This window comes from Morone saxatilis, unplaced genomic scaffold (genome assembly GCF_004916995.1).
Source record: "Morone saxatilis isolate NCDOM2014 unplaced genomic scaffold, NCSU_SB_2.0 Contig8, whole genome shotgun sequence".
Classification (NCBI taxonomy): Eukaryota; Metazoa; Chordata; class Actinopteri; family Moronidae; genus Morone; species Morone saxatilis.
Window position 1 is genome coordinate 20,071,956 of NW_023340257.1, and position 22,269 is coordinate 20,094,224.

Consider the following 22,269-nt stretch of genomic DNA (forward strand, 5'->3'; position numbering starts at 1 on the left):
GATAAAACTAGAGATTTGATTAAATTGTGCTGGACATTTTTCACAATTTTATGATATTTTAAAGACAAATTAATTAATTAATTATAATGAAAATAACTTAATTTTAACCCTAATGTTTTAAAATTCATATGAAAGACTGCATTGTTTCACATGATCATAATAACAGCAACCACACATGAAATACAAAACCCAACTAAGACCTGGAAAACCAGTAAGTTACTGTAAATAACTGAAAGCAGGACACTCTGCATCCCCATCCACACCAGATTTTACTGTGCAAATATAAATTAACCTTTTTCTGAACAGAAATTTTGACTGTAGGGAAAGCACAGGTGTTACTAAGGATATTAACAAGGTCTCTGTTTTATTTAAGTGAGTCATTACAGCAGCACAATACAAGGGCCCTGAAACTTGAGCAGCTAAATGGAATTTAGCTTCATTCATTTCATTATTTACACCAGTACCTTTCCTCCTCTGACACGTTCTAATGTCTTCTGTAAAAAAAGGCCATTTAAAAATACTAGATAAAAATTATAATAATGTGCGCAAGTCCGCAAACATTCACCATTAATCACCCCTGCAGTTTTTCTTCTTTTGAGAACCTCCTCTTTAAAACGAAGCATATACTGTTGTATCCCTGAGGAAGAACAGGTCTGGACCAGCAGCAGCAGTCATTACCACGATGTCTCTCTGAAAAATGTGCTGCTTGCTACAAACAGTACCAGCTCTGCCACACTAATAACACCAATCCAGTGCCAGAGCAGCTGTCAGACAGGTCAGAGCTGAGAATCCCAGGACTGCTGAAATCTTACCACAGCTCTTTTAATCTGCTCGTAGCTCACAAACATCACAATGTTCCAGGAACCCAGACGAAGATACGAGGGCATAAATCTATAAAAATAAAAATTGATTAATCAAGAAAAATGGCAAATTATCATTGACTTATTGCTTACCATTACACTACGTACCCCTTATAGAAAGCTGTGGGTCCCTCTTTAACCAGCATTGTTAAGGCACAGTTAATGGCACCACTGTACTGCCCAGGCACTGAATTCATGTAGCGCGTTTTCACCACATCCACTGGAGATGCTACAATGGTGGTGCAGAAACCTGCCGCGAAGGCTGCTGTGAAGTGACACGGCATGTTGTCTGTTGAAAACAAAACATTTATTTTAGTTATTAAAAGCCACAAAGACAAACAGGAATTATTATTAAGAGGGTTTAATCTGAAGTGTTTGAACTTGCCCATCATCAGGTTGTGCTTCAGGATGAGCTCTTTGATGAGGTCATAAGTCACCAGCTCGGAGCAGTTTACGATGGCATTACGAGTTATATTTGGCAGACAGCCTGAAAAAATTATTTTACATTGTAAACAATCAAATTCAACCTGAGGAACCTTAAAACTCCAAAAGAAAAGGAAAAAACAACAAAAAAAAAATACTATGCAACAGATATCCTTTTTATTCCTCACATTCTTCTTCCTCGTCACAATTTGTCACCTACATTACCCACAATGCAACTTAATTGCTGACACTTCTGTCAAAGAGTTGGGTGTGTTGTACAAGTAGTGGTTAGAGTAGCCTCGAGCTGCTGGCTCCAAGTACAGACGAAGAGCAGCCTAAGGAGGTCTGGCCACTCTTTTCACATATGCAGCATTCTTCAAGACTTCTACACAAACTTTGACGTGTACAATCAGTGGAGTTCCCCTTTAAGAATGGGTATCTTTAGTTGAACATCACTTACAAAACTTTGTACACTTTTAACTTGATTACTAAAACTTAAACATTGTAAAAAAACACTAAGTGATGCTTAACATTTAGAAAATTAGAGAAATAATTACAAATGTCATTTATTTCCCCACTTACCTTTCCAGAGGCCTCTAACCCCCTCGTCCCTGGCTATGGTCTTGTAGGCGTCAATCGTGCTGTTGTACCTCTTCACAGAGCCGCTCTCAGGCAGGCGGACCTGAGCCTGGAACCTGACTTTCACCACATCAGTGGGCTGAGCGAAGGCCACCGCCATCGCCCCCGTGGTGCAGCCCGCCAGCAGCCGCGTCCCGATTCCTGCATCTGTGATACGAGGAATGCATGAAACTCTTGCTTTCCTCTTATGTCACAAGCAAATGAGAACAGTGATTAGACAATGAACAGGTGTGCAGATAATGATGACCATGATTAACGAGTGGAGTTAAATAAACACAAAAGCAGGTTAAAGGGTTTAAGACTGCAGCAGTTTACTTTAAGGATACAAAATGCAAAGACAAAAAAACACTGGTTACACACTGGACCTTTAACAAAATTGCACAATACTCCATCTGCTGTTGGAAAACCAGCTGGGATATGAACTGTGATAGAACATAAACACGATTTACAATTCGACATTTAGCTAAACATATTTCAGTCTCTCCACTAAATGACTGTAGAAACATTTTGTCACATACTCTCAGACCCCCTGCTGTAGAACTGCTTCATGGTGTCATACAGGCCAATGCGGACTGAGGCGAAGCTCATCTGTCTGTGCAGTCCTGCCACCAGTCCGCTGTACAGGCTCCTCGGGCCCTCGGTCTTTATCATGGTGAAGATGGTGCCAAAAACACCTTTGTATCTCGCTCTCTGGGCTCCCAATGAGGGTTTGGATTCACCTTGAATCTAAAGTAACACAAATCCACAATAAAATACATTACAAATCCCTCACAGCAGATGCTTTGGAGACTGAATGAGTTTCTCAACAGTTTAATAAATAAATCAGTATCTTGTGTTTATATGCATATTAGCAGTTTCCTTTTCTGTTTGTTTTTTTTACATGTCTGGTTTAACATGTAGCAACATGCACTCAAGTGTGTCATCATATGCAACCAGCAGGGCTGCAAATATTGAGAACACTGAGGTCTTGTTCCTGAGGAGGTGTTTGAGTTCACAGTTACACATAAAGTACACATGATGAGTTTTTCTGATGCCAAGAATCAATATCTTTATATGTGGCTATTTTTATTCCAACAAATACATTGAAATTTAGTCATTTTGCACGAGAATTATATCCTGGCATTGCGTAAAGTGCTTTAGCGGCATTTAAGCCATCATGTAGGGAGATGAAACGTACAGAAAATACAGTTAAACTTTATACGGATGTTATAGGTGGCTGGTCACAATATAGAGTTAAATTATCCTCACCTGCAGCCTGACTTTGGCTGTGTCCAGGGGGAAAGTGACCAGGTCGGCCACACAGCCAGCTGTTCCAGCTGAAAAGACCTTGACAGCGGCTGTTGGTGCCAGATCGGCGCTTCTTCCACCGACCATGATCAATGATTGAGCTCAGAGGATCAACAAAGTCAACAAAACTAAATAAAAACTGAGCCCATAAATCAATAAGACACAAAGCACATTCTGTTCCGTGTCCGCATTAAAGCACTATACAATTTAAACATCTGAACAAACTAATGACATGACAGATCCAGCCAACGTCAAGTTTCAGGTATTGAAAAGTTTGTATTTTGAAAACCTCTACTTGTGCCATTAGCCATAAAAAAGCTCCCCACTCTCATACCACTTTAAATTGCAAAGAAACAAAACAACAACAGCCAGCCTCCTCAATCAACCGCAAACATCCGCAATGTGAGCGACAAAACCGAAGCCGCGGAGCTCAGAGAGTCCAGCCCCTCCTGCACACTTGCTGATTCCTCTATAGGAGGCTGCTGCTGCACCGCCCTGCAGGGAAACCAGACACACCACATGCTAATGAATTGCTACACACCTATGGGAGGGCCAACAGGGAATCTTTCCGGCTCATCATGATTTACCTGCTCTTAAAACCCACAAACACCAGTCATAATAATAAAAGCCATCCTGCATTAAAACATGTGCACTCATTTAATCTCCTAATACCTTGTTTATGGTCTTGTGGGTGTTGGACAATTGTTCTGAGCTGGTCTTACAGCCACCACAGGAGTGTCTGCTACCAGCTGATGAGGATCCAGTTGAAGAGTAAAGAGAGAACACAAGTGTGCTTCTCATCTGCAATCAGATACCGGTGGGTGTCCTCTGCCCTGCGGTCTCAGGGGGGCAGTAATGAGCCCACAATGAGCCGAAGAAGATGCAGCACTTAAAGTATTTGCTTGGAAAAGGTGACATTTAGGATTTAGGAGATACATTATTTTTAATATTTACAAAAAAGATTTTGGGGAAGAAAACAAACTGGTTGTTTTGGCAAATAAACCTCCAGCCCAGTCCCAATTTCACAATTATACTGCAGCACATAAAAGTTTGTTGCATTTTTAAATCTTTACCATTTTAATAGGCACAATCCACTGATCAGGTGACTTGTTGTAGCGAATATTACTTGAGCTGAGGAATAACTTGGGCAGTGTCATCAGCGTTATCTCGGCTTTGGCCTCGACAATACAACTTTTGAATGGAAACCTTTTGCCTCACAAAAAAAAGTCAATTTTTACTTTATGCAGCGCTTGTTTTGCTCTTGTTAACATTATTTACAAACACATAATCATATACATGGACATACATACACTGTTTTGTATTATTCTGCAATGCACCTGCAACAGCAATTCCAATATACTGAGTTTTATCACCAAACTGGAAACTATGAAGTCTCTTTAACAGCAACACAGCACATTCTCCTGCTCACATTGTTAACATGTAAATGTTTCCACTGTACTTTAAAGATGTGCTGTAAATGTGCAAACGTGTTGACTTGTGTTGTAGTTTTGAGCTGTTTCGCCTTCCGAGTTTCCTAGAAGCAGGTTCTGGTGTCACACACAAAAAAAATCATATCAACAAAATTCAAAAAGGCATCCAGTGTTGAAAACAGTTAATATTTATTTATAAAAATACAAAATGTTACAATTAATTTACATGATCTTTTAAACCTTGGAGCAGTCTAAATGTGATCATAAATGTTTAGCAAACAAAGCCACCATGTTCTACTGACTGTCATCGAAGTGGGCTGCAAATATTTTTGCTATTCTTTCAGTCTCTTTCTTCCTGGATGATGGCGACATGTCGCGGCGCTGTCGAGGACCTCTGCGATGTGGAACGGTGTAAACTGGAGAGCTTTGCTCCTGGGAAGATCACAGCCAAAACACACCTACAATGTGAGTGCTGCAATACAACTACGAGCCTAAGAATACTATTGTATATTTATTATTGTATATTTACTATTGTACTTAATAAACAGGACAGCAGGTGTATTGAGGTAACATACTAAAAAGGCGTGACTCAAAACAAACATACTAATTAGTCAAACGGTATTTTATTGTGTGTCTGATTGTGTGTCTGTGTCACACGAGTCACCACTCAAACATAGCAAGCCCTTCTTTGGTTAATGTTCATGTTAATGTGTATACTGTTAGAGGGGCTTGTCTCGGGTCCATCTGGAGTACACAGTGTACAATCTGGAGATCAGCGACCATAACTAGCTTGAACCGGTTCTTTAAAAGCACCATCCTGTAAACACAGACACATCACCGCCCACCTCAAACTCAAACACCTACATGAACGTCTGGTTACTCCACACCCTCTTTGTAACTGGATCCATGGTGTGGAACACTGGAGTGACGCAGAAATACTTTTCCATCTCAACTGACTGGGAATCACAGCTCACAACTGTGTGACTCTGTGGACTACCCTGGACAAATATGTGTGCATAATATTAACGTGCTTCCTCAGTTTTGAAAATGTAGAGTCACCTGATATGACTCCAGTACATTTTAATGAGGCAGCAATTTGGCTAAAGATGATGGTTACCATGTTAACTGCAGACCAAGCCTACTAGTTCATGGAGTAAAATGTTGAGGCACTCTGTACACACACACACACACAGACACACACACACCTGTGTGCCTTTCTAAACCATGTCCAATTCATTGAATTTACCACCAATCAAGTTTTACAGATATTTAAGAGGATAATCAAAGCAAACAGGATGCATTTGGGCTCAGGTTAAGAGTTCATTAACTTAAAAGATTTTACTTTATGATTTAAAATAAGAAATTTAAAAACATATTGCATTATGGATTATTGTGGCAACGTCTGTGCTCATGTTGCACTGGTATACAGCATTAAAGACAAGTATTACAAGTAAAATTACTAACATAGCATAACTAAAATAATCTTAGTTCGCTCTTTGCAGGGACAGACTACAATTGTATAGTGAATATAATAAGGTTAATAAGTTATTTTATATATTTGTATTATGCAATTTAAAAGTCACAACCTCAAGATGTGACACTTCAAAAACAAAACCACCTGTTACCAGTGTGGTTTTACTGTGTAACAATTTTTGGTTGGCACAGATGCCTGAGCCCTGACTGTTGAGTAAGGGGTTAATACTCGGGGCAGCGGGGGGGCGTTTGGTTCTTGCAGTAAAACCGCCACCGCAGACCTTTGGTTACATCACAGTAGTGTCCTTAAATAGAGTGTGCTGGAGGTGACAGATGGGATACAAACACACATTATTCTTTGTCAACTCCTCTCTCAAAGATAAAAGGCTACGGACATGACGTACGTAAATGTGACAGAGAAAAATGTGTTGCTGCTCAAACACTGTGAAAGAGAACAATGATGTAACAATGATCCTAAACTAGTGTGCACAGCACCTTTTTTAAATATTTGTACAAGTCAGATTGTATAATAATGGGTGGACCTGAAGCTGTTAATGTTGCACAAATGGGAATTAAATTGCACTGAACTTAAGTTGGTACATAGCGTCACTATTCTTGACTGGCCTCTGTTCAGCATGTGAAGCCTAAAGTGACCTATTAATAACACACTGCTTTTGCATTGCAGTTGGCTCCTGATATCAACTAGAGATTCTCCTCTGTTTAATGTCTCATTTGTCAAACAATCTCTCCTTCCACCAGGACTGCATGTAATACAAACTAAAAGGTTAGAATTAATACCAAGATATTCGGGTACTCAGTGAGAGAGCGAGTGAAAAGTAAAGGGGGAAAAAGAGCGAGTGAGTGTGTATGCCAGAAGCAGATTCGGTGACAAATACTCACCGGGTCACTGGTGGACTGGGAGAAACAAGGAGCTAATCGGATGGCTCTCATAGATGCCTCCAGTTGGTGAGAGGGGAGGAAGAAATTGGGGACCTCTGCAGGGACCGAGCTTAATGTATGAATGTTAAAGTAAATATTCAGTGTTATGATATCCTACAAGATTAAATAAAAAAAGGACAAAAAAGGACATTTCAAACTCATTTAAGAACGTCAAACAAACAGTGTTAATGATTTTTTTATCGTAATACACGGTCAAACTGCATCACGTGATCAACCAGTGAAGGAGGGTGGCCGCCTTCATCTGTTCATGTGATCATTACTGCACATCAAAGACACAAAATGGATGCGGATCCGGCTTTGAGTGTTACAACGGGGAAAAAAGGAGGCAGAAATCTATGCATCATCTCTTACCATCACATCATGTTACTACTGGCAAAAGCCAACAGCCAAAAGTAACCAAACTGTAGTTGTCAAGTTGATTTAATACCAACACCAAACAAATATATCACTGCTATTACATTTGAGACTGATCTATCTAATCCTATTGATGTCAGGGTGCCGATAATGACCTAATTCACATTTCGGATATCAGACTGACGTCACTGACGTCCATGTATCAATCCAGATTCCATAGTCTGCTAGTTTTATGAATTATAAATATTAAATAATGCAGTGTTACAGCCTGCCAGATCCACCTAGCTAAGACTGATGCAGTCTAATACAACAGTCCTGCAGTAAATGCTCCCCTTGTGAAGGTTATAATGTCCAGTTTTTGTTGATTCAACTTTCCGCTCACTTTGGAGGCTGCAAGTTGTGGTGCTGTTGAACTTCTGTGCATTGTACAGGGAGGTGTTTCTGTTTTTTAGCCTGCCAGTATTGATATTAAGGAGAGTGGGTCAGCATCACAGCACCACAAGCTGCAAAGTGACCCTGTGTAGTGTCATGAAGAGCGGGACGATCTAAGCTCCCTGCGAGCTGAAGGATAATTAACACAGTGAACTAGTTTTGTCCTGAATCTTTGATCTTAAGTAGCCTTCTACAGCAACTAATAACAGCACAAACTAATCTGACAGCCAGAAAGACAACAACAAATACAGATTAAGGATACGTTTGGATCGGAGTATCTGGATTGTCCAGGGAGCATGAAGCATCATGGGTATCAGTGGCGTGCTGTGTGGTGTGTGATGAACAGTCACCTGACCCCTCATTGGGGCTGTTGGCCTCTTCTGCTTGTCTCTCATCTAAAGTTTGTAGGGTCCTTTCATCCTCTCTGTCGGAAGCGTCTCCTGCTGAGCTACAAAAACTGTCAGGTTCCTCTCGTCCGTGTTCCCCACCACCGTCATGAGTTTGCAGATTTAACATCTCCCTCTTCTCGTCCTCGTTTTGGCTCAGATCCGGCTCGTCTGGTGCTTCCATGCTCTCCAGAGACACCAGGTCAGGGTCTGACAGGATGCTGGTCCAAGGGCTGGTTTTATCTGTGAAAGAGGTCACCTCATTGAGAGGCCTCGGCTTGACCACAACCTCATCGTAATCTTCATCCTCCTCCTCCTCCTCCTCATCATAATCAGCTTCCTTGTCCCGTCTGCAACCGGTCCCATCTTCATCTCTGTCCGTTCCTTCTTCGTTTTCATCCTTGGACTCAGTAACCTTGTGGTCTCGTCTATCCTTTTCTTCTTCGGGCTCAGAGTCTGTGTGGTCTTCAGACATCTTTGACACATCTTCTTGGGAGGAATTTGAAGCTCTGCGTGGACTGGAGGTACTCTCAGGGATAGTTTGAGGGTTGTTGTCTCCAACAGGGGAAGTTGTTGAGCTGCTCTGTGGGTCTGAGGGAATTGTTTCTAGGTGGTGTCCTTGCAGACCTGGGTGAAGAGGACAGTCAAAGATTTAGCAACACTGTTCTTGACAAGATGTGGCTTAGTTTTCTTTCTCCCAGCAATCAATGTCATACTGTTGAAGAACTTTATCATGTGTTGGTAAAGTTAGGTTGTCATAAACCATTGTTGTCTGTGTCCAAAAATGTCAACTGACAGACATTGATAAGGAATAAATAATTTTAGTAATTTTTCAAGAAAAAATACAAAAAAACGTTTCAAATTTGAGAATTGTATGCTTTTTTGTTGTTGTTTTTTTTTTGTTTTGGACTGTTGGTCAATTTGAATACATCGCCATGGAAATGATACTGGACATTTTTTACAATTTTCAACATTATATAGACAAAACACCAAAATAATTGAATGAGAAAACAATCTGCACAATAACTGTTCATTAACCTCAAGGAAATGTTAGTTGCAGCCCTAAACTAAAATAACCTGATAAAAATAGCACAGATTTAGAGTGACAGCAATGCAGCGTTGACTTTATTCCACTAGTTGACATTTCAGCACCAGCTGGTGCTTCTTCAGAGGACTAAAGAAGTCAGACAGTGATGCCTCCATTTATGGTTAAAGTGTGTAAGCTACACAGTAGACTGCGTTCGCAATGAACTCCGGGTCAAATGCCAGGGTTGGGTAAACTAGAACAAAGTTTACCTGCCAAGAATGATCTTTAAATGGTAAAATGACAATTGGATACTTTTAAAAGAGTGAACCTTCCATCTTAACAATTCAAATGCTGAAATTATGTATTCACTAAAGACTTCTGATGGAAAATGTTGCTGCATTTGCTGATTTGTTGGCTGGTAGTTTCAGACCCAATCAATGCATCCTCTTTAGCACGGACGAGAAGCTCACCACTAATGATACTGTTGACTTGTCCGACTAACTGGTTGGACTTAAAAAGAAGCTGACATGTGTCGGTCTCTGTGTCCCTCGGTTCCTCACGCCTGGTGTGACAGTCCTGCTCACTCACAGACGGGAATGTGGGAGTTGAAAGCTTACGGCTGAAGTATCTCTGGATGTTGTCGAGCTCACTTAGTTTTTTTCTGTAAAAACATAGTAACGTAGTCAAAACTTTAAGGTTTTAAAACAAGCAAAGCAAAGGTGTCAGACTGTTTGTCAGAGGACTGATACCTGAGTGCTGAAAACAGGAAAGAGCTGGAGGGATTGATGTCACCAGCACTGCTAGAAACAGAATTAGCTGCTGTTTGCTCCTGCAGACTCTGATGGTAAAGACGTACTTTATCCATGTGTTCAAAATGGCGGTCACTCTCACTGGATCTGAACATTTGTAAAGGCAATAAATAAATACAATGATTCAACTTGGAACCTTTTTTCAGCATGTGGAAATACATTTTAAATAATGTGTATATAAAATGTTTGGGTAGTGGTTTTACAAACCTTTCAGAGAACAGCCTGTCTGTGTGGTCAGGTGACGTGATCTTCTGCTCGGGGTATCGGCTGATGTGAGAGGGGAAGCTGCTGTATGTGGCTGTGGTATGGTAGCTGAGAGGAAGTGCCTGAAATAAACCCTGTTAACAAAACATTTTTTCATAATAAGTTATTACTTTCTTAAATAAGTTAAGACCTACAGCATGCATGCATGTATACTTTCTCTCACCGATGAGTTTTTGGCAGCTTCCTCATTCACAGTTTTTCTCTGTCCTCGGAGGTCTTGGACCCCCTTTAGTGGAGTGATGGACACTTTGAGCTGGCCGTGACACTGACCACTGAAGTCTGTGATGTTGTACCAACCACACACTGACTGGAACCCACAGAGTAAGGGGGACAGGTCTACAGAGGCAAATCCAATCACCCTCTCCATTTCTATCAAAGTAAAACAAGTCAATAGTGAATTAATATATCAAACAGATCAATGTAACACACATCATAAAGTGAAACTGCTTCCTTTACCTCCTTTGTGCCAGACTTTGAACACGAGAGATTGTTGTGGATCAACCAGTAGCTGCTTTGAAAGCCTGTAAATGTTAAACAAAGCATCAGCCTTATATTTGATGTGTATTATAGATCGTCAAACATTTAAGTTAATGTCTGGGATTTCACTCGACCTGCACTCGTGCTGATGGTCCCACACGGGGCAGTCAGTGTTGGCTATGACAGCAGTGGATGCTGGTTCTGGGGAGTCGGCAGTGACGTACGAAACACAGCAGCATGGTGACACTTCACTGCGCTCTGCTAGAGGGCAGCCTGCCAGAGACACATAACACATACATCAATAAGGAAAACTATGCAGAAAGTTCCTAAGAAACAATGTTTAGACTCATGGAAACATAATCCCAAATCAATCAATGACCCATTAGAATTGGCAGTGTCTGTATTGGAGACCCTGCCCTCTGCCTGTATTTTCTTATTTTGCTGTATGCAGGACATTTCTGGGCATCCACCTTTGGGCAGTGTGCAAGGTGTGAGTTTGAGACTCCACAAAAACATAGCAGTCAGGTTACACTTTTGTCTATTTTATACATTCATAACGAGCTGCAGGTCTGTGTGTCAGTGTCTGTTTGTCCAAGGGCAGACAGGCTGAAGCTACGTTTCAACTGCATTTACATAAAATCCAGAAATATAGCACCTTCCTGTAGGATTGTACAGAGGTGTGGCCATGTTTATTTGGGCTTTAGAATGTAACTGCTGTGAAAAAAATCTGAAAAATAACGTTTTATTGATTCACTGCTTTTAACATTGTCTGTCTATGTAGCTTGACCAAAGGTGCTCTCTCTGGCTCTCTTGAGCCGGGGAGGAGGGGCCAGCTAAGAATGGTGTGTTTATAAACAGCAATGGACAAGTTCTGCATAGAAAGCCTTTAATGTATTGTATGTAGAAAAAAAAAGGGTGGTAGAAAATAGATTTCAGGTCTCAAGCTCACCTTTCAGATTCAGGTGCATCGCCCGGTCCACTGCAACAGTCACAGGGAAAGATTCCTCCACGCTCATTTCTGTGTGCTGCACAGATGTGATGTCTGGAGTTGTTCTGGAGGATTTATTCTTGTGTCTGCATTGCAAGGTTTTGGGTGTAGTGGGCGAGGGGGCTCGATCTACTGCTTCAACCTCTTCTGATAAGAGCTCCACCTGGCTGTCCGAGTCCTGCAGGGTATCAACTCCGGCAGAGTGCTCCACAGGGACGAAACCTGTTGTCAGGGTGATGTGCACCCTGAGAGCAGCGCCCTGCAGATCTGCTGCTGAGCGTCTGAACAGCGGATAGACTCCTTAAAAACCACAACACTGTGATTACACTCAGAAATACAGCCAATAACAATCAGTTAAATGACAACACAATTATTGATTTCTTACCACTGAGAGTGAGCTTCTGCTTGGGCGTCTTTGCAAGAGAGGAAAGATCGACAAATGCTGAACCCACCAGTCGGTCTGTGTCTCTGGGTCTTTGGGTTTTGTCTTTTTTAAACGCAACCCACACCTGAACCTCCAGCCTCTCCTCTCTGAGATACCACATCAAGGGCTGAGTGCTCCTCAGCTCCAGAGTCCTACTTCCCTGGAAAGTCACCTTGGCCTGACCTTCCTCCCCATCCACCTCAACAGACGGGTGTTTCATCTGTGAGCAGAAGGCATCCTGGTCGTAGAACTTGTACCTAAAGTAGCAGTAGGTGGAGCGCTGAAGCTCAGTGTGGCCTGGCAGAAGCAAGCAGTGGACCGGTATCCATGCTCTAGGCATCGAAAAAATCAAAGACATTTTTCTAATGCTGTCTCCCCAGGCTTCTTCATCATCTTGCACTTCATTCTGGGTTATTTCCCAGCCCACACCCTGAGCAGCTTTAATGACTCTTTCCCTGTCTGAGTGGTGGGAGAAGTTTACGGAGATCTCAAGGCCCCCGACCAAGATGTGCTGGTGCTGAGATGAACTTGTTTCCTCAGGAACATAAACTCCAAACCAGCCAGAAATACCTTTATGTTTGAAAAAAGAAACACAACATCTGTTTATTAAACCGAAAATCTACTGATCTATTATTTGTTGAGTGCAACATACCTGTTCTTTTATGGATGAGATCAGCCAGTGGTATTTTCACTGTGCCCAACATCACATCTTTAGGCTTATGAGTGAGCACTGCTGCAACAAAAAGCACAAAAAAAAATAATATATATTATATATTATGAACTCACATTAAAACATTTTTTTTAAAAAGACACTATTCTTAAACAAACTAAAAAGTAAATTGTGGAATTTAAAAAAGCCGACTTAAACCTTTGCGACTGTCTCTGTTCCAGACAGTGAAGACAGCAGATGCTCCCTCCAGCTGCTCAGCCAGGCTGCAGGTTTCTCCGCTGCTCCTCTGAACCAGCAGGTCACAGGACACTTCCATGTGGTGGTCAAACTCCGGGCAGAAGGTCCTGGCAGCTACACGGGTGCTCCTCTTCTCGCTCTCAGGCAAGAACGAGAGCTGGACTGTGACATATGCGTTCACTCCCACACCAGCAAAGTAGCTGAATCTTTCGTCTTGTTCAGATACAAACCTGAAACAGAGAAGTAAGAAATGGAGCTGAATGTCATTTCATTTGTTGTCAGATAACCTCAGTACTTGTTGTCCCACAACTGGGAACCATTTCACATGATTTTTATTGCATGTTTTTTTCTGTTTTTGGTTAATAAGTCTGGATTGGTAACACATTTTTGCCCAAAATGTCACTTAGGCCCCTTCTCACCCATCGGTAATATTCCATAAACCTTCTGGTTTTATCTACATATGTGTGGATTCCACTTCAAATTTTAATTGTGTAAAATCTGTTTACTATCACATCAACGAAATAAAAACATGTAGTGCAGTGTTGGTGATGTACCTTGCTGCAGCCTGCAGACCTGACGCTCTGTGCACTTGAACCACGAGTGTCACGACACGAGAGGCAACTCCTTTAGGGTTCTGCCCTTCAGGTCTCACTGGTCGGTGCTTGTACCGAATGCACACATCCAGCAGGCCTAAGAACCACAAGAGATCAGTCACAACATTTAAGATACCAAATGTGTCAGTACAGTATTATATTGCCATTACTCTGTGTGTCTGTGTACCTGAGGGCTGAGGCTGATGTCCTGTGGGACTGTCTGTCCTGGGAATCAGGGGCAGGGACAACATTTGAGCCTCGTCAGGATGCTGTCTCTGCATGGTGACCATGGCACACAGTTTGGACAGCGGCAGCATTCCTTTGGCCACAAGCTGGTCTCGAACATTTGGATAATAATATCTACAGAGACACAGAAATCCCTCATATGAAACCAGCATTCAACTAAGATTCTTAGCTATGAAATCACAATCAATGTGTTGGTGTTTACATTCTTTCATTTACAAGATAACAACAACTGCAGATAGGAGAATGTTCGGACTAGATACGGCTTTGCTATGTGACAAATACTTGTCTAATTTTTACAGAAAAAGAAACCATTTATATTTCTGAAACCTGTTCCATGTTGTATTCACATGCTGTAGGGGGAGGTCGCAGGATAACTACAGAGCCTCTGCACGTAATAAATGCAACACATGGATGCAAAAGCTTCAGGAATTAGGCACAGCAAATCGAGTCAGTGACAACAACAAACCTGCACCAAACTTCAAATTGGACACCCCCTCCACTGCTTAGGCCTTGACTTGAAAGAGAGCTGAGCAGCAGCCTCTGAACAGGCACTCCATCAGGGGCCAGAAGCACATGAGTCTCAGTGTGGCCAAACATCGGGTCAGGCACACAGAGAGTTGTGGTGGTACGAAAAACTTTCAGGTTCACACCTGTTAGACAAGAGATACAGGTCAGAGTGAAATAGAGCGAAGAAAAACTTTAAGGTTAAAGGTTTTACTCCAAAATTGCCTTACTGCTCTCTATGAGGTTTTGGTCCACCTTCACAGCAGGGTCATCCTCCTGACATGGGAAACTGTACTGGACGTAGCAGTCAGCCTCACCCCACACTGTGGACTGCAGAGGTGTCAGCCCATTTACCTTCTCCACTCTTATCACAAACAGATGCTCTCTCATAGTTTCCTCTCGTGTTGCAATCGCCTGAGAGAGAAAAACAACGGTGAAAGGAGGTCAATAGGACTTCACATCTGGTCAGCATATATTTTTGTTCATGCCATCAGGTCTAAAACTTTGCAGATATCATAGTGAGTTATAAAGATATCCTTGATTCTGGTAGTTACAAATTTAACGATCTTCAGTATTATAAGTTATTGATATTTTTTTATAAAGCAAATTACATTTGCATTACAGTTTTAGCACTTTATTGTGCATCCACAAACATTTTCTGGTATAATTCACAAGAAACTGCTGTCTAGCTGGAATTATCTGTTTGATAAGAACAAAGACAAAAAAACATGCTTCAAAGATTTTGTAGCCAAAAGAAACACTGACGTTTGCTTGTGAACGTGGCTGATGATCAAGCAGATGAACTGGTCTCACAAGATGAGATAAAGAGTCGTATTCTTCATCCCTCGTGCGCTGCAGGGCAACTATCTGCTCTGATAGGCCCATAGCCAGAACAACCCGGAGGTTTCCCTTACAACTACCTGAGAACACATCAATGACTGGCATGTAGCAGTCCACCCCTAAAACAGGGTACTGCGCCTGGAGAAGAAGGTGGGTGATATTTGGATCCCTGGAGGGGGAAAAAAAAAAAGACAGGAGAGTTATTGGTCTATTGGTTGGTATATTTTAGATATAGATTAGAGGAGACATACAATAGCACCATCCATAAGGCAGGTTAAACAAAAGAGGATGTATATGATCCCCATTAAGTTTCTTAGCCTTTTGCCTACTCTGAACTCAGATACTGTATTACAGTTGTGTCCGTAATTTCTCAGGCTGCAACAAATGATAATTATCATTATTAATGAATCTGCTCATTTTTTTCTTGATTAATCATTTAGTCTATAAAATGTCAGAATGTTAATTTTACTATAACCCACAAATATTCACATTTGAGAGGTCAGAGCCTGTAAATTTCTTTTGCAGAACAAAATGACTTAAATGATTAATAGATTATTTAAAAAAGTTACAGATTAATTTTCTGTCAAACAAACAATGGATTAATTGACTACTCATTTCAACTCTAATTTCACATCTACCAATACCACTTGAAATATTTAAAAACAACATGTCATCTTTCCACAACTTGCCTAAATGACATGTAGAACTGATGAAGAGGTAATTTGACGAGGCCGAGGAGTCGATCCTGTCCTGAACTTCCTTTCTTCTGCCACACCTCGATTACCATCATATTGTTTTTCATCCGCTCCAGCAGCTTAGTTGTTAAGGCCACAGGCGTCACCTGAGATAAAGGATGGAGAAAAAGTAATGTGGGTCAGTAGGAGTCTGGAGAATGTTGCCTCCTTTGTAGCCTGATTTACAGTTTTAGATACGGTTAGAAGACTCCTGGGCTTACCTGAACGAAGTTGAAAGAAGGGTTAGCCTGACCCCAGCTGATGACAGATCTCGCCGTCTCATCGCACCAAAAGAGTTTACAGTTCAAGTAGACATTTGGAGCCTGCATGGGCCCACAGCTGAAGTTCTTTCCGTCTGGCACCATAAGTAAAGTGTGCAGCAGGACCTCAGGTTCTTCCTCCACCTGCAGCCGTGATATATGAGGAGATGTGTGGAAGCTGGGATGGGGAGAGGGTTTTTTCGATGGTTTCTGAGGACTCCAAACATTCAGCCTGGAGCCCTCAAAAGAGCCAGCTGGTAACTCCTCCCTGCCAACATCAACATGTTGAGATCTGGAGCTGGTCTCTCTCCGAGGACTGTGTGCAGTTTGTGAAGGCGATGTGTCTCTTAATGCCAGCTTGCTTTTACTGTTTTCAGAGGAGAAATCTTTGCTGTCTGCACCAAGGTCTAGCGACACCTGAAAAATATTGTAATATTACTCATATGACGGTCACTTGGGTAACAAATACCAGGCTTGCAAACATGAATTCCTAGGTAATAAAAAATACAGTAAATTACCTTAAGAGGTCCAATCTCCTGTGTTTCACGGTTTCCCTCCACACTCCGTACAGGTAAGACAACAGACTGACTCAGCTGCTTGCTCTGCAGCAGAAAGCGCAGTGGATGAACCGCCTCACCGATGGGAACAGGCTGCAAAAAAAGAGAAGCTGAGGTTAGCACATTATTCCTTTAAGTACTTTATAGTGAGGAGTGTGTGTGAGTCTGTGTTTCTCGGCTTTTAGTAGAAAGAGAATACTTTTTTTTTTAAACTGAACTGTGATGTTCGGGTTTCTGTAGGTTTATGACCTTTTTAAGACTATAAATGCAATTTAAGACCTATTTTATTTTACATCCATACTAACAAATAAAAGTACAACAGATATGAATGAAAAAATTCATTCCATGCAGTTACATCAAGAACACATTTAAAAGTGAGTGACTGCTTTATACAAGTGATGTTAACCTTATTCATCCAATACATTTTAAGACCTGTCAAAATCATATTTAAGACAATTGATCTAAAATTCAGATTCAGATCAGATTCTAGACTTTTTGAGATCCCAAGGATACCCTGGTTGTGCAAACAGATGAGGGTTATAGTTCATTATTGGCATTCATTCATTATTATATTATATTACAATAATTACATTTAGTTCAACCCAAACACTGTGACCTTAGGGTACACCTTTGTTAAATAATACAGTAGATACCAAAAGGTTTCAAGGTTATTTTTGTTGTCATTTACAACGCAAGGTTGTAGAATAAAATTCAGACACAGTTCATTTATGCTACTTTAAAAAAAATAAAAATTGACTAATAGGTCATAAAATAAAAATACTAATTTGTATGATGAATTGTTGAGGAAGAATATAATCACTGCCTTTAAGTATGGCAGCAGAAGCCTCTGTACCTCTTCCCAGATGGCAGCAGGGTGAACAGGCTGTGGCTGGGATTGGTGCTGTCTTTCAGTATCCTGTTGGCTCTGCGCAGGCACCTCACCAAGCCAATATTAGTGTTTTTAACCAATCAAATGAGTAAAGTTTAGTCCAAAGCTACTTACTTTCTTTTGGTCGCTCTTCCGTGAGTAAATCTTGAAAATCAGATCAGTTCCCCACCATTGTTTAACTGTTGCTGTAGTGAGGTGGACAGGAAACATAGAGTGGTGGTGGAACTTCACTGCTAAAAAACACAGTAGAGCTCATGTCAGATACAGTCAGAAATCAAAGACTGACAGAAACAGTGTTTTTCACTCAGGTGGGTTTTATAAAAGCAGATATTCTAACAGGTCATACCTCCTCCTGTGACTTTACTGGCAACAGCTCTGGTCACTTCCCCATCTCCCCCTTTACAACGATCATGTCGACTGGAAGTGGAAGCCATCGGGAAAACATACTCGATAAAATATGTGCTGATGAAAAAGAGAGAAGATATCATTGTTACTCACATAGTTATTTTTAAATGAGTTAAAAATAGCGTTAAATGTTTTGCCTACCACTTCTTGCTGGTTAATGGTCGAGGAGGTTTCCCTTTACTCAAGGTTTTTCTCGGGGTAGTGGTTGTACTGCCTGTAGGTACAGTCAGGGAGTCAACGGTCACTCTGGCCAACCGGATCAAGCTCAGCAAAGTCAACTGCTCTGCACTCAGGCCAGGAAGGATATCACCAGCATCAGCAGGCCGCTGAGGCGCTGAATTTGGACTGGACACAGTGAAAATATGGTGAATAATTCAATGTACAAAAAGTGGTATGTTATATCTAATCTATTCTCATAGTGCATGTTTTGTCTGTGCTATCCTGGTACCTTGTGTGTATCCCTAAACATGTGTAATTGGTTTATTAATCTGGTCTATTTCCTTATCTTATCAATAGATTTTAATCAATTAGAATACCTTGAGGTGAAGATATGCCCTTTCAGAGCAAGATCATTCGTCATTAAGTACGTTTTTACGGTGGCTAAAATTGAAGGTATAAGGATTAAAAAACCACCCAACCCCCACCCGATCTTCTGAAAGGAGCTTTTTACTGTTTACTGTCGAGGCAGCATGGCTTAAGGAGCATGTAAAGGCCCTTACCCTCCACTAATCTTGGATCCAGACTGCGTCAGCTGTTTTGGCTCTTTGTTACTCGAGGACAGTGTTTCTCGACCCTCTACCTCAGTGTCATTTGGTTTGATATCTGACATCTGAAAGACAAGAATGACTTAAAATAACCCTCTGCTAAAAGAAAAATCAAGTAAACTTACGCTCATATTACACATGAAACATGCGTTTTTCTTGTCTACTTACAGGAGTTTTGTAGAACAAATTTTCCAGTAAGCTCTGATCGTACTGTGGATCATTAAGCTCACTATCCCCACACACACTGCTATGGCCAGAGAGAGATTCGTGGAAGGAGTCCTCTCCATCCCAAAGGGGCAGGGGTGATGTATTTAAGCTGAAAAAAAAACAAAAAAAACAAACAAAGAGTAAAAACCTTGAAAAAACTGCTTAGATTTTGTGTCAACTTTATAAGTAAATGTGCACATAGATACCTGCCGAGGAGCAGATCCACAGCTCTGTTATCCATGTCAGCAGGACAGTCTAAGCCACAGTCTGAGATTACAGCAACATCATCAGAGTGCTTGAGAGCTGAATCAGCATGAAGAATATTTTGAAGAAACATCCCAGAGGGAGAAGGGAAAGGCCTACAGACACCAAAATGAAGTATTACAGACAGCATTATGCAGATATTGAAAACATTTTAACAAACTTTTGCAACACTAACTTGGACGGTGGCAGGATGTTATCCTTTGGGAGAGGCAGAGGAGTGTCTTTCAGAGCCGGGGCAGAATCCATGTCACATTTCAAAGCTGACACCACCATAGCATTTCTAAGCTTGTTCCCACGCTCTAGAATAACTGAGATGTGAGAAAATGTTGGGCATTTGTTAAGACAGATTTGTCAGATCTGTGTGTGTTTGTACATCTGATGTCATGCTTCAACCGACCTGAGAGGATATCATTGTTGGTTTGGTCACAAGGCTCCTGGCTTGAAGGATTCACAGCCGTTTGACCGTTCGGAGGTTTGTTTGTTCTCGGCATCTGATTCTCCAGTGATTCTTTGATACCTTTGTCTTTCTGGGCATTTTGGAAATATAAGTGGTCTTTCCCTCTGAAAATATTACCGCAATATATACAGATTATTATGCTCAGATTTAAACTCTTAGAACAACGAGACACAGCCATTTGATTATGACACGCAACAACTTCAAACCTTGGTGTGTTTCCGCCGCTGCTCCCGGCTGATTCTACCCCGCTGCCAACAGAGAGCGGTCTGGGCTGCGAGGGCACCGGCAGCTGGTTGACATGCGGTCCCTCAGTGCTGATATCTGTGATGGGACCGGAGCTGCTGCTGTCGTAGGCTTCTGTCAGAGCCTCCAAATTAAGGGAAACCTGAAATAAAAAGCCAAAATGTGGACCAGTTCTTTCACTTAAAACAGAACTGGTGATGGCAACAAATCCTTATGTTATCAACTATTGCAGGTACAACATTATAACACCTTGAAATTATTAAGGGGTGGTTTTGCTATCCTTCTATCTATGGTGGTTTCATGGCTTGTCTCCACTGACCTGTAACTCTCCCAGCTTCTCAGATGTCGGAGATACGAGGGTGTAAAATCCACTGATGGGGTGCGACAGAGACAGACGAGAAATGCCCGCAACCTGAGCCCGTGCAATCGGCAAATGATCCGGTTTTGTCAGAATTTCCAGCACCATAGAGCCCATATCTGTTCAGTAATGACAAGTTAGTGGTTGGTTTTAAACACTGCAGCATAGGAAACTCAAATGCTAAGCCTTATTAGTTACCTGTAAGATATGAGGTAAACTGCTTTGGACCACAGCGGATGGCGAAGCGGGCTGTGGTCTTGATGGCCTTCTGTGACGTCTGCGATCCATCTCTAGGAAAGAAATGCGTCCCATTGGACGACTCCCCCCACCAGCGCAGCCTGACAAAGGCTGCAGACGGAGGCTTGTGAACTGTCCACAGTACCCGGCTTATAGTCACCCGCAGGAAGCATCTCAGCTGGCCCTCGACCAAAGGAGGGAGGCCGGTGGAGGGCGACACATCGCTGGGGACTGAAAAGAGTTGTTTTTGAATACAGTAAAGTTTGACACAAACACACAAACACTGAAAATACTAATCATATAACTGGACAGACAAGAGATTTTAGCTCGATGTTGGCTGGTGTAACAGTGAGGGATGTAACAAGTGGGGAATTCTGAGCCGATGTTTTTTGTTGTTGTTATTTGATTTCCCCTTTGTGCCAGGGAAACAAAAACATTTAAAAAGCTTCTCTGCCTTGTTGCAGCTCAAATCCATTTCTCTTCTCATCCAAGATGTGAAACTCCGAGCTGAAGAGCCGCTCACTGACCGTGCTGCTGCTTCGGTATTTGCAATATGTGCCAGTAATAATTGGAAATAACCAACACGACATTTAGCCAGCGCAAAACAGACGCAACACAACAGATAAACAACTCCTATAAGTATTTGACATTTTATTTTCTGATAGGTCTAATAACAGTAATATAATGTGTTCACTGGGGTTGTGCAAAAGCTCAATACTTTGACTTTCAGGACAATAAAATTATAATATGATCTAAACAGCCCAACAATAAAAACGAACAAACTTTTATTTCTACATATGAAGAGTTTAAGCAATATGTAATAACAATGAAACACACTTTATTAGTCTGAAGATAAACAATATTCTCGTTAACACTGTGTTAATTCTGTTAGATATGCAGAAAGCTTACAGGAAATATGCTCCTGTAAAATTAAACAAGCACGGTTTTATTGACAATATTAATAAATAATTAATAGAGTGACTTGAAGTTATAAAAGTGAACCTTAAGGTGTTACGAACTGAAATCTTTTTGTAATTTAATCTTTAGTTAACCGTGTAAAGTCCCTTTGTCCAGCCAAAACATGCAGCAGCACATATCAACATGTAGACTGAAGGTTTAGATTAAGTTACACAGCAGCAAATATATATATATATATATTAGGAACACAACAATGTTAGAGACACATAACGTTATCTGCTGGTTTTATTTTTAGACTTTTTATGCTCTAAATTAACAAAGCAAAAGCTCTGAGTACTGACTTACAAGTGAAACAAACAAACGCTCTCTAAAGTACACTAATAACACTGACAACACACGCACAAACACACAAGAGAAAGGCTGGAGCACATTAACTTATCATTAGCTGACAGCTGATGCTTAGCAGCGTTAGCAGCCTGAGCTCACAACAGTTCACCTTTCTTTTTGCTGCCTGCAGCTTTGGACCTCTGCTTTCGGCTCTTCATGCCTCCGCTCAGCGACGCCTGGTCGAAGCAGGAGCTGAGCTGTTAGCAGGCATGTTGTTTTATCACACCGCAGATAACTTAATAATCCGTTTAACAGAGCTGCACACA

General features: G+C 41.4%; 2 protein-coding genes across 3 annotated transcripts; both read right to left on the bottom strand.

The window, feature by feature from the left end:
- Positions 1-250: 250 nt before the first annotated feature.
- Positions 251-3,973, bottom strand: LOC118342268 (mitochondrial uncoupling protein 2-like). Of its 2 annotated transcripts, XM_035680775.1 has the most exons (7): positions 3,882-3,973; positions 3,171-3,310; positions 2,441-2,648; positions 1,866-2,069; positions 1,246-1,347; positions 969-1,149; positions 251-891 (listed from the first exon to the last, which is right to left on the bottom strand). In XM_035680775.1, the coding sequence occupies exons 2-7, from the start codon at positions 3,294-3,296 to the stop codon at positions 777-779; spliced, it is 936 nt and encodes a 311-aa protein (XP_035536668.1). In that variant the 5' UTR covers positions 3,297-3,310; positions 3,882-3,973; the 3' UTR covers positions 251-776. The 2 variants fall into 2 exon arrangements, with proteins under 2 accessions (XP_035536668.1, XP_035536667.1); XM_035680774.1 differs by lacking the exon at positions 3,882-3,973 and having other exon boundaries at positions 3,171-3,838.
- Positions 3,974-4,811: 838 nt separating this feature from the next.
- On the bottom strand, positions 4,812-22,269 carry c2cd3 (C2 domain containing 3 centriole elongation regulator; the record flags this gene model as incomplete). Its single annotated transcript, XM_035680130.1, is given in 33 exon segments — positions 4,812-5,071; positions 7,013-7,121; positions 8,121-8,871; positions 9,742-9,932; positions 10,021-10,167; positions 10,288-10,418; positions 10,508-10,713; positions 10,801-10,865; positions 10,956-11,094; positions 11,771-12,109; positions 12,195-12,803; positions 12,886-12,966; positions 13,102-13,370; positions 13,695-13,830; positions 13,921-14,093; positions 14,446-14,629; positions 14,714-14,897; positions 15,249-15,492; positions 16,013-16,164; positions 16,279-16,734; positions 16,836-16,967; positions 17,878-17,996; positions 18,110-18,225; positions 18,310-18,513; positions 18,888-18,997; positions 19,101-19,248; positions 19,346-19,498; positions 19,579-19,711; positions 19,801-19,964; positions 20,067-20,245; positions 20,423-20,580; positions 20,660-20,929; positions 22,113-22,269. Coding segments are annotated over 33 exon segments (6,639 nt in total). The 3' UTR covers positions 4,812-4,933.

Coding starts and splice junctions, on each gene's coding strand:
- LOC118342268 (XM_035680775.1), bottom strand. CDS start 3,296: ATGGTCGGTGGAAGAAGCGCCGATCTGGCACCAACAGCCGCTGTCAAG. Junction 1,348..1,865: donor GGTTAGAGGCCTCTGGAAAG/GTAAGTGGGGAA, acceptor TAATTTTTTCAG/GCTGTCTGCCAAATATAACT. Junction 1,150..1,245: donor GAAGCACAACCTGATGATGG/GCAAGTTCAAAC, acceptor TGTTTTCAACAG/ACAACATGCCGTGTCACTTC.